The sequence below is a fragment of the Trichechus manatus genome, unplaced genomic scaffold, assembly GCF_000243295.1.
Source record: "Trichechus manatus latirostris isolate Lorelei unplaced genomic scaffold, TriManLat1.0 scaffold00155, whole genome shotgun sequence".
Lineage (NCBI taxonomy): Eukaryota > Metazoa > Chordata > Mammalia > Sirenia > Trichechidae > Trichechus > Trichechus manatus.
Genome location: NW_004444091.1, coordinates 3,504,796 through 3,517,657, shown reverse-complemented (window position 1 = coordinate 3,517,657; position 12,862 = coordinate 3,504,796). Strand labels below are relative to the sequence as shown.

General features: G+C 44.1%; 1 protein-coding gene across 7 annotated transcripts in view; it reads right to left on the bottom strand.

The window, feature by feature from the left end:
* The window catches only part of OGDH (oxoglutarate dehydrogenase), a 98,428-nt gene that overhangs the window by 70,128 nt on the left and 15,438 nt on the right, over positions 1-12,862 (bottom strand). The window contains exon 2 of one of the 7 annotated variants that reach the window (XM_023740454.1): positions 4,786-4,849. The exons of the other annotated variants lie outside the window; for them this stretch is intronic. Within the exon in view, the coding sequence (XP_023596222.1) occupies positions 4,786-4,849 (64 nt within the window). The remainder of the gene's footprint in view (positions 1-4,785; positions 4,850-12,862) is intronic. 7 annotated transcript variants of the gene reach the window in all.

Sequence of the window (12,862 nt, the reverse complement as noted above, 5' to 3'; positions counted from 1 at the left end):
GCTCAGTGGTGAAGTTATCTCCGAGGTTCACCGTTCAGCCTGGGAGTGGACAGCCCCGTAAAACCAAATGAGACTAACGAGGTATAGTAGTCCTGTGACAAGGGCCAGAAGGCAGAAGGGGACAAGGAAGCTGGTGCTAGGGAACCCAAGGTTGAGTAAGGATATTGTTGATGTGTTGTGAGATTGTTAACTATTGTCATACGACAACATCTGTAGTAACTGTTAAATGAGGAACTATTTTGTTCTGTAAGCCTTCATCTTAAGTGACAACAACAGCACAACTGGAAGAACGTAGTCAATGTCACTGAACTGTGCATGTAGAAATTTTTGAAATGGTGTATCTTTGGCTATGTGTATTCTCACAAAAAAAAAAAAAAAAAAAAGGTTGATAAGTTAAGAGGGTTGATATGCTGTGGTGTTGTTAACCAATGTCATAAAACAACATGTGTACTTCTGTTTCATGAGAAACTATTTGTTCTGTAAGCCTTCACCTGAAGTACAATAAAATAAATGAAAAAAATAAAAAAGAAAGAAAGAAGTGAGTGTGGGGAGGGGGCACCCTCACTACCACCAAGAAAGAAAAGCCAGGAGAGGAGTGCATCCTTTGGACCTGGGGTTCCTGTGCTGAGAACCTCCTAGACCCAGGGGATGACTGATGCCAAGACATATGGAGATCTCCAAGGAAAGCCAGGCCCGCAGATGGTGAAAGAAGACAAGCACACTCCCCCAGAGCTGACAGAGAGAGAAAGCCTTTCCCTAGAGCTGGTGCCCTGAATTCAGACTTCTAACCTCCTAAACTGTTAGAGAATAAATTTGTTTGTTAAAGCCATCCATTTGTGCTATTTCTGCTACAGCAGCACTAGACAACTAAGACAGAGGGCAATGGAGGCCATGTGCCTTCTACTTACTTTCTACAAGTGGTTTTAAGGTCATCACTTATTGCTGAAAGGAAAAAACAAAACATGACAGATTTCAAGTATAAATAATTTTAACATTCTGGGTGAAATGAAACCAGAATTTCTACTTTTAACTTAAGATAATTAAAGGTATTTAACTAACATATGAAGCCCTGCTTTTCAAGTCAAAAGTCACTGCTTGCAATTTACTTTCCTTGTGGTAGTCAACTGTTAAAGCTCTTTCTCCCCAATTAGAGTGTATTCTTTAAATGCTGTAAACACTTTCCATTTTTCCTCTGTAACATCCCATGGAATCGAATGCATTGCTTTGCACATAATAGGTGCTCAACAAACATCTGCCAGATTAAATTCAGACAGGACTCAGACTTCTTCACAGGTCTAACATCTCACTGAAAAGTAGTGGTATGTGTAGAACCTGGAGAGTTCTAGGAACTGAGGGTCTGGTGGGGAATGTCACCAGAGTCCAGAGACTCCACCCCACCTCCAAAAAGGTTATCAACAACAGGTGTTTGACTTCTGACCAAGAAACAACTTTTTTCCCCACACATCAGCAGTTCAATGAAGCAAGTTGACTTTACTCTGTCCATTAAGTCAGCAGCTTCAGAAAGGCCTCAAGGCCAAGTTCCTCCAGTTGTAAAGTTCATAACAGAGAACACTTCACACGGGACTCTCATTTTTCTTACTGGCAGCACAGACAAACGTCACAGATGAAGGACAAATACATCGTCTAATGCTCCTTCACCTCAACACCACCCCATCTCCACACTATCAATCATCACTACTCATACAGCACTTCAAGTGACTCACCTAATAGGACCATTTACCTAACTCAGTCTCACCACACCAGGCCCCGCCCGCCATTACTTAAGTAGGGACTAAAATCCCAGTTCTGCTTCCAACAAGTTGGTGAGAGTCAGGGAGTCACTTCAGCTCTCTGAGCCTATTTTCTAGAGTATAAACAAAACAAGCATAGGTATTTAATATGACAATCCTGTATTTGCATGTTTTTGTTGTTAGGTGCCATCGAGTCAGTTGCGACTCATAGCGACCCTATGCACAACAGAATGAACACTGCCCGGTCCTGTGCCATCCCATTTGTTGTTATGCCAGAGCTCACTGTTGCAGCCATTGTATCAATCCATCTCATTGAGGGTCTTCCTCTTTTTTGAAGACCCTCTACTTTACAAAGCATGATGTCCTTCTCCAGGGACTAGTGCTTCCCGATAACATGGCCAAAGTATGTGAGACGAAGTCTCACCGTCCTCCCTTCTAAGGAGCCATAGCTTTTTATAATTTAAAAAGCACCTGCACATATATTTGTATTTGTTCAAGAAGTCTACAATGGTAACTAATTTTATCCCCAGTTTACAAAGGGCATCAAAACTCAGAGAGTATGTGGTTTGCCTAAGCACAGGGCTACTAATGCTTATTCCACCTTGGGTTGTTCTGGATTCACTACAGCTGATCATTTCTTCTTGTCCAAGGAAGCCTATGGAGGCATTGCTATGGCTGTCCTCCTGAGCCCACCTTCCTTCCCTTCGGAAGGAACCTTAGCCCACCCATAACTTCCACCCTTGATCTGGGCATTATCACCCTCAGTTCTGCACAATGCTGTGCAGAGGATTCTTACGCATAACAACGGTCCTAGGGGCTGGTGATGGAGCAGTACCTGATCTCCTCATTTAAGGGCCTGACACCCCGGGCTCAGAGACGATCACGCAGTTAATCAAGGACTGACTGCTGGGTCCAGGAGTCAGATCTTGGCAGTATCACATACAAAGTAGTTAAATTCTGATACTAACAATGATTTTTTAATTGTTAAAAATATGAAATACAAGGCAACAAGTCACCAGGGAAAACTGTCCATGGCAATCCCGAAACAAAGGCCTGGCTGGTTCATTCTAACTCAGCCAAATGAGTGAGAAGGCACAGACGGGCAGCGGGACTAGGCTGCTGAGGTGCTCTGCCCCCTGCGCAACATGTCCCTCTGCGAGGGGGAAGGGGGCCCAGCACAGCTCTGAAGGAGGCACAGCCTGCAGAGGGGGCACTTCCAGCTGACAAAGTCCAACAGCAAATTCTACAAGACCAACTAGGCACCAGGAGTTGAAGACCCACCCCACGAGAAGCTGCTGTGTGCCGCGGCTGCAGTGTCGCACTGCCAGACTCGCTTTCTTCCCTGCCAACACAAGGAAGCCTGCCTACACGGTCTCCACTGCTCCTCCCAGTGCTGCTGTAAGTCAGCTTCTAACAGTGGGCCTAGACTTTCCTGAAAATATCCCAGTGATGAGATTTCACTCTCCCAGGTGTGGCTGCTTGGATCATCTCTGCCCTGGAAATCTTCCCAGTGTGGGTAAGGCCTGTGGATCGACTACCGACTTCTGCAGAACTTTCAGCAAAAATTTTTGCTTCACAAAACTGGAAGAATGTAATCCATGTCACTAAATTGTACATGTAGAAACTTTTGAAATGGTGTAACTTTGGCTATGTATATTTTCACCAAAAAAACAGTCCTCCAAGGTCGAGAAGGGAGAGTGTTGACATGTCGTGGGGTTGTTAACCAATGTCATGAAACGATATGTGCACTGACTGTTTAATGAGAAACTATTTGTTCTGTAAACCTTCATCTAAAGTACAATAAAAACACTTCAAAAAAATTTTTTTTGCTTCAGGGTCAAGCATAAATCTCAACAGAGAGCCAAACTATGTTCAGAGCCGGACTTTAGACCCCTGGTCAACAGGTAAGGCAGGGCACCCAAGGTGCCAAGGGCCTGATTAATGGTAGGGTGGAGCCCAGAAGCAGCTCCCTTATTCCCAGCTCAAAGTCCTTTCCAGTGTCACCAGTACTGCCTGTGACACACACCCCCGTGGTGGCTCTGAGAGAAAGGCCTGCCTGAATTATCACTAGGAAGCTGTTTACACTGGAAATCAATCAAAATTTGGGGTTCTATTTAGGTATTTCTCATTACAGTTAAAGAGACCAAATAAATTTATAGAGTTGTTTTTTCTAGTATAATACAGTGTAGGTGAGGGAGTACTTCCGAACAATGCATCTTCTCTCTGTATTGGTGTGTAAATAAAAAGTCAATAAACATCAAGATTTACGAAGAAAAGCTGCCTCAGCTCTGCCCCTATGAAATCTGCTGATATTAGACCTCGTTCCCTAGAACTTTGCTTTAGATTGAAGGTGCTGCTCTACTAGATCATCGTGAAAAGGACTGTGGTGGGTGGTCTAATGCCACAAGTGTCTCCTACCTAGGACATATGGCCCTTTGCCCGTGGCTGTATTGCTCCTCTGAACCAGAATGGCAGTGATTCCCTGACCTCTGGGCTGGGCTAGCGACTTGCCCAAGGCAGTGAAACTGTGAGTTCTGGGCAGCCTCTGCTTTTCCTTGCGCTGCTACCCGAGACCACATAAGGAAGTCGCTCCGGCCTGCTGGAGAATGAGGACCCAGTCGGCAGGCAAAACCAAGTGAGGCAAGAGAAACAGCAGACCCCAGAATCATGAGAAACAATAAACTGTCACTGTTTTAAGTTTCTAAGCTTCGGGGGGGCTTGCAATACAAACACTAACTGAAATAAAACTTTTATTACTATGAAAAGGGAACATCAAAGACACCTTGTGTGTGATCTCTTTCGTAAACACTCTTTTTGACATTACTCTCAAGAAAGGACTGTTGCTTAGCTCTCTGCCCAACAATCGATGGATACATAGGCTCCTGATCTGGCACCATGTTTGCATCGATCCTCGCCATCACCATCCTCAAGGCTGTAAAGAACCACAAGTGGTCATCTGTTGGGGGCCTGCCTTGGGGCCAAGTATCAGTCCCCTCCCACCCCCTTCCTCCACAGTGGTAGCTGGGTATCCTACCTGGCAGAGCCGCAGCCCATTTGCGGTGGGGCTCCAGATAGAAATGACCTTCTTCCAGGAACAGCTATGGATGCAGGAGGGAGGTAGAAGCAAACAACCTAGAGGTTAGACTGTTTTTATCATGCCTTAATTCACTGAAAAACTTGGTCCTAGCTATTTTAGTAACCTTCCCTATCTCCAGGTCAAACACCTCATTGCCATCCAGTTTAGGACTATGAAAAAGGCTGGGAACTGCCACGTACAACTTAAAAGCATCATTCTTATTTCACTGACTCCAACGGAAAAGGACAGCGCCCTGCTGAGGAAGCCTGTCTGTATTTCAGGGATGTCAGGGCTCACTATGTGCTTCTCAAAGACTAGCCCATCAGTTACTCACACTTTGCTCCTTTCTTACTTTCGGTGCCTACTTTTCCCTGAAGTTTCCCCCACCCCCATCCCCTTAACTGCTGACATAAGATATATGTGTACATATATCTTTTTTTTTTTGCTTAAAATACAGTACAAAATAATCATCATTAAAAATATCATGCTCCAAAAGACACAGGCAACTCTGGATTCAAAGGCTGCTCTTGCACTTATCCACTGTTCAGCCTCTCTCCTCCCATCTCATTTTCAGTTAGCTCACCATCAGCTCCAGAGGGCCCCTCTGCCATACCTGGGAATCTCGGCCCTTCCTGCACCTTGGGGAACCCAACTTCTACCACGACAACTCCTTCCCCACTGGCTCAGTATAACAACACTTCCCATAAGAAGCTTTCCTAGATACTCTGAATTCTACCTGTTGCTTCACTTATCTAATTATTCCACTAGACTGGGAGCTCTGTAAGGGCCCGAGACTATTTATCTTGGAGGCACCTCCATACATTTCCTAGCACGTAGCAGCCATTCAATACCGTCCTGGAATGAAAGAGTAAAACTGTCATGAGCTGCAAACTGCTATACAAATAAAACTGAAGACACTGTTTCATGTTTCTTACATTTTTCAAAAGCATTAATTTTCTCTCTCTAGCTGAACATAATTATAAGCCCTGTAAAATACTGTGCTGAAGCTGGTATACTCTCAGCTTGCTTACTGGATTTAACAAAAAGACCACCGCTGAGACTCCACTTTACACATGGAGCTGAGTATTATCAAAAGGAACTTCAAAAGGCTGTTTAACAGCTTTGATCACTGAAACCTCACTTAAATATACCATGGGCTTTAAATGTTTGGGGATTTTTTTTCATACATCAACTACCAAAAAGATTAAAGTACTCAAAAACAGTACCCCAAGCACCAAACTATCATTACCTAAAATGACTTGTGAATTCTTCCCAGAAATAAATTTAAGTGGCAGGAGAGTGTTCAAAAGACTTTTAAAACACAACTGTCCCTTGGGAAGCAAGCACATCAGACTTCCCTGTACTGGTTCACGTACAGAAAATAACAGGATTGTGCTTCAGGAGCATGGAGGAAACAGTTCTGCCTGGGCAAGAATGGCAGTGTGAGCAGGACTCCAAACACCCCACCTGCCTGCTCTTAACAACAGGAGGGTTGACGCAGTTTCAGACTACCACTCCATCGTTTTACAGAGACCCTCCTGACTTCACCCGTGAGTGAGTCTTTATGACACTTTACAGGCTGACAGGTTGAAGGCACAGAGAGACAACCAAAAAACGCTGGTGCTCAGTTGAACAAGAACAGGAAGACGAGCTTCAGAAGGCAGGCAGAGGTCAGAGGTGGAGGACAGGGCAGGGAGAGCTACTGTAAGGAGCAGACAAGGCTATGGAAACCCAAGTGGACAAACGGTGAGGAGAGAAGCTGCCCAGCAGGCAGGGAGGAAAGCAACAGAGGGTGAGGCAGGCACTCGTCTGGAGGCCTAGCGAGAAAGAAAACAAAGGGCTCAGTGCTGAAGCCCAAACAGCCTACTCTCACGTGAAGCTGGATGCTCCTCAGCAGGGCCAGCCAGCACTGGTGAATGCAGGGGAGGCTGCACACCATGCTCCACGCAGGCAAGCCCAGGTCTCCACTCCACAGAATGTGACCAGAACCCAGGCTGGCAAGCATTCATCACTTCTCACTGCCTGTTAGAGCATTAACAAGGATAATTTAGCACAGACTGTATTTTTATGAAGGAGTCCTGGTGGCACAGTGGTTAAAGCACTCAGTTGCTAACCAAAACGTCAGTGGTTTGAACTGCTCCAAAGGAAAAAGATGCGGCAGTCTGCTTTCAGAAAGATTTACAGCCTTGGAAACCCTATGGGGCAGTTCTACTCGGTCTTACAGGGCCACTATGAGTTGGAATCAAATCAGTGGCAGTGGGGTTTTGTTTGGTATTTTTAAGGACAGAGCCCTGGTATCGCAGTGGTTAAAGTGTTTGGCTGAGAACCAAAAGGTCGGCAGTTGAAACCCACCAGCCGCTCCACTGGAGAGATGTGGCGGTCTGCTTCCGTAAAGAATTGCTGTTGTTGTTTTTAGGTGACGTCAAGTCAGTTCCAACTCATAGCAACCCTGTGTATAACGAAACGAACACTACCTGGTCCTGCACCAACCTCACAATCGTTGTTACACTTAAGTCCATTGTTGCAGCCACTGTGTCAATCTACCTCGTTGGGGGTCTTCCTCCTTTTCGCTGACCCTCTACTTTTACCAAGTACAATGTCCTTCTCCAGGGACTAGTCCCTCCTGATAACATGTCCAAAGTATGTGAGACAAAGTCTCACCCTCCTCACTTCTAAGGAGCATTCTGGCTGTACTTCTTCCAAGACAGATTTGTTTGTTCTTTTGGCAGTCCATGGTATATTCAATGTTCTTTGCCAACACCATAATTAAAGGCATCAACTCTTCTTTGGTCTTCCTTATTCACTGCCCAGCTTTCACATGCATGAGGCAACTGAAAACAACCATGGCTTGGGTCAGGTGCACCTTAGTCTTTAAACTGACATCCTTGCTTTTTAATACTTTAAAGAGCTCTTTTGCAGCAGATTTGCCCAATGCAATGTGTTGTTTGATTTCTTGACTGTTGTTCCAACGGGCATTGGTTGTAAAGATTTACAACCTTCGAAACTCTATGGGGCAGTTCTACTTTGACCTATAGAGCTGCTGAGTCAGAATCGACTCAATGGTAGTAGGTTTGGTATTTCTAAGGCATAAATAAAAATAAGATGTAACTATCTGAGCTGTCCCTGATATGGGTGAGACCCAGTGAGGGATGGCTTTAATGCTTAGTAGTATAGGACACTACTGAAGGTTTCTAACAACCGGTCAAGTCTCAGATGTGCTTGAAAAGGGGGTACAAGACGGGCGTGCAGAACCAGACTAGAAAAAGCAGAGAGGAGAATGTGCAGGAGTCTAGCAGAGAACCAACCTAAGGAATAAAAGCGAGGAAATCGATGAACAAGACATAATGTACAGCTAAGACCCTTGGGCTATGACAGGCAGGTAGCCACTCAGGAGGCAGAAGGCATGGACTGTCCTCAATTAGTCTCTCTGGGCAGTGGGGCTGCAGCAGAGAAGAGGCTTTCAGCCTCTGTACTCTTGGAATAGTTTACCGCAAATATGATGTCCGCAATTAAACACTTTTAAAATAAAGGTTTTCCGGTTTTTTTTTAGAAAAAGGGATATAACAACCAACTGCAAATTACAAAACCAAACACAAAAAGGCAGCTCTGAGACAACAGAGCAGAAATTTGAACAGACTAAAACTTAGCCCTGGTGACGCAGTGGTTAAGACCTCGGCTGCTAACCAAAAGGTCAGCAGTTCAAATCCACCAGCCGCTCCTTGGAAACCCTATGGGGCAGATCTACTATGTCCTGTAGGGTTGCTATGAGTTGGAACTGACTTGACGGCACCTAACAAAAAAACCTAACAAGGGAATTATAGTTAACTTTGTTAGATCTTTGTTAGATGTGGTTACAAAAAAACACCTGTCAGTTGAGCCACACTAACATATTTATGGCAGAAATGACACAAGGCCTGGTATTTGCTTTAAAATACTATAGTGTCCTCCCTGCTCTGAAAAAAAAAACCACATTTGTTAAGGGTAGGGTTGCAAAGCCAACTACTGTACATGCTGTCAGTAAGTCATACACCTGTAAAAAGTTGAACTGGCAAAGATTATGTGATATATATATATATATATATAACGATGACCAAAAAAAAAAAAAAAGGAGTAGCTGCTGAAGTTGCTTATGGACCATGAAACACCTCATGGGATTTGGTTCCTTGGTTTGGGGTTTAGAGTCATGGTTTCATGGGACATCCCAGTTAATTGGCCTGATAACATGTTTAGCGCATCTGTCCTACCTCCTAGTTCACTGTGTAGTGCCTAGGGTCTTAAAAGCTTGCAAGTAGCCATCCGAAGCACAATAATTGGTCTCTATTCACCTGAAGCAACAAAGGAAGGAGGAGAGTCAGGAACAGGAGGAGCAAATGAAATGTGTGGCTAACTGCCTCCATGAACAACTACATGCCTTTGCCTAGAGATCAAAAGAACTGCATTATGCCTGGCTAACATTACTGAACATTTTGATCAAAGATTCCACAGAAGAATCCTGATCAAAAGGGGGAAAATGCAGATGAGAACCTCAAATCCTCATGGAATCCAGACTTTCTAGAGCCACAGAGGCTGGTTGGACCCCGAAATTATTGCTCTAAGATAAATTTTAAACCTTAAACCAAAAAAATCCCCTGAAGTCTTCTTAAAACCAAACAATAGTTTAGTTTAACTAGTAAAGACTGTCTTCCTTGAGCATTACGCTCTTTTAAGATCTATCTATATGGGCCAACAAAAACAAAAATCCTGGACCAGATGGCTTCACTGGGAAATTCTCCCAAACATTCAGAGAAGAATTGACACCAATACTGTTTAAACTCTTCCAAAACATAAAGAAGGATGGAATACTCCCTAATTCATTCTATGAAGCAAACATAACACTGATACTCAAACCAGACAAACACCATTTTAAGAAAACAAGAGGCCAGTATCTCTTATTAATTAGGTGCAAAAATCCTCAAAAAAATACTAATGAACAGAATTCAACAGCATATTAAGAGTCATACACCATGACCAAGTAGGATTTATTCCAGGAATGCAGGCATGGTTCAATATTAGAAAATCAATCAATGCCGCAATAGACACACAGAACTCACAGACAATACTCACAGTTATGGGGTTAATTAGGGAAGGAACAGGTTACAATTCAGGTTCAGGAACACTCAGGATACAGTTCTTTGATCAGCACAGCCTCTTCTCAGCCATGCCTGAAGGCATGTCTCTCTCTGGCCCTCTGCCCCTCGGCAAGTATTACAAAGTATTATTTGCTCCGGCAAGTATTACAACACTCTTTTAGCTCTGCTGTAGGTACCCAGAGGCATCCCATTCCATCAGCAAGCCTTGGCCCAAAGGCACTCAGCTAGGTGGGTCAGCAAACCTAGCTCCAAGTGCCCAGAGGCACCCTACCTGACCAGCAAGCCTCCTGCCCAAAGGCGCTCAGCTTTCTTGCTCCATGGGCCAGGAAGCCCACTGCGCTGTCTCCCACCTCTGTTGCCACCATTTCTCTACCATCACTTCTCACCTTCTTCAGTGTTATAGCTCTCTCTCAGTCTCCTAGTTCCAGAAGCTTCTCAGCGCAGGGATCCCGGATCCAAACGACATGCTCTGCTCCTGGCTCTTCTTTCTTGGTGATGGTGAGATTCTCCCTTCCTGCCTCTGGGTTGGCTCATTTTAAGCCTAGTGGGATGGCAAAACTGGCCAATCCCCTCATTATAGTTCTATAAACCTTATCTGCATGGTCTCACCCCCACAAGGGTGCCAGGTACCTTATATACATTATTAGCAAGCTATCCAATCCTCTTGGTGGGTCACAAGCACTTCATTTGCATAGTCTCACACAGTCATTTGGTGGGAGTTATTAGAGTATGGCTATGAGTGCCATTTAAGTAATTTACTGCACTGCAGAGGGACAGGGAAGCTAGAGTAATGGAAACTGAACAAACAGAATGGAAATAATGAAAAGGTTGGCACGCTGTGAAAAATGTAACCAATGTCATGGAACAATTTGTATAAAAATTGTTAAATGGGAACCTAATCTGCTATGTAAATTTTCACCTACAACACAATAAAATATTAAAAAAGAAAAGAAAAAGATTAGTAAAATGTAGATACCCGCTGAAGCTGGTGATGGGTCTTCTCAAAGAGGTTCAGTTTATATACTTCTCTCTACTGTTATGTATGTTTGAAAATATTATCATGCAAAGTTTAAAAATAACAGGAAAGCAGACTACAAAAATATGAGAGGGGCGGTGGATAGGGATGCCAAGTTTGTGCTGTCTCTGTTGGATGTGAAAACAGTTCAGTCCCAGCAGGTCTCTGCACAGTGGAGCCAAGAATGTATCCAGTGGGCTGGCCCAGAATGTGACCTACTCAAAGGTGTCAATGTCCCTTTCAGATGAGGATATGAGAAATCAGAATGATGATCTATCTAAATCCTGTAGCACTTCTAATTTTAGTATCTCTGCCTAAAGAATTTGCTTCTAAACAAGAGCAAAAATGAAGCATTCTTAACAAAATGAACTATTTTTAAGACTGTGGATCCTAACCTTCTGCAGGTCACAGATGCCTCTGAAAACGTGATGAAACTTATAAACCATCTCCCTCAAAGAATGTATACACGTTTTAGGCCAAAATCAACATGAGGAGGTGACCACCTTCATGGTCTGGGACGGCAAAGGCAAGATGAAGTTCCCAAAGATGACAATGACAACTACTATGCTAGCTTAGGATTTCCAAAGTCCATGGGATGCACTAGGAGTGGAGACGTAATCAGGGATTTGTGCTGTTCCTGTCACTTCTCCCTCAAAATCCCTTAGAAGAGGGGTTGGGCAGAGAATGCCCTTGAGAATCGCTGCAACAGAAACCAGGGTGTAAAGTCTGTCCCAAAGGCCAGCACCCTGCATGCATGTTCTTATTAAGTTGGAGCTCCCTTTCTGAGATTATCCACCCATGCCCCCTGCAGAGTCTCTCAAGAAGGTGCTAATGTTGACTCCCAGAGCCCTTGAACCCAAATTTTAACACCCAGGTGTCTACCCCAGCAGGCTGCACCTACAGGCCAGTCTCCTTCAGCTCAAGGGCAGGAATCAACTCAACTGACCGACATGCAGCATGTCAGCAAACCTCCTCTGTGCTCTTGTCCCACGGCCAGGACAGGGCAGGCCTTAAACACCCACCTCCAGCCCAGCAGTCCCTCCAAGTGCCTGCCAATCATCGAGTATTACTGTCCTGGATACCACGCGGTAAAAACACATTTCAAATAAAGGTGGCATCACTTAGGCATCCACTGGTCTAGGAAACACAGAGCTATTATGCCTCTTTAAAAAAAAAAACTTTTTCAAATAGCTTCCAGCAGCAGTAGCCATGACAGCTGAACCAACCTGTAACAGTTCTATAACCATACAGCCCATAGTATACATCTCCCACCCACAAACCACTCACTTGATTTCAAGCATTCATAAGCACATGACATTCCTCAGCCTACTTTTTTTTTTTTTTTTAACCTTGCATACAAGGTGTCATTCAGGTGCTATTATCTCTAAATGCAAACATGACTTAAAATGACCTGATGGTCCCATAAAATGTTATGTTTGAGAAAAGGAAGGCAAAGAAATATACCTGGGCACAAGATGACAGCCTTTGATTCTGAAATCTAAGTTTTATTTTAGAGATGATCTTGCAGCAATTGTCTTTAGAGATCTCTGACACCCAACACAACAAAAGCAGGGACCGTTTTCACAGGCCAATTCTTTTTGAGCAGTCCATCTGTTTCTAGAGCAGGAAAATAAACTAGATTTCATCTCACAGGAAATCAGGCCTCACCTTGCTCTAAGATCAACATGGCTCCCAGGCTGCCAAGGAGACGGCCAAGGCCTCAGCTAGATCCTCTCCCCTGCTGAGCACCAAAGTTCAGACCAAATGTGGCATTCTTTTTTTTTTGTACTTTAAAGGTTTACAGAGCAAATTAGTTTCTCATTAAACAATTAATACATATATTGTTTTGTGACATTGGTTGCCAACCACACAATATGTCAACACTCTCCCC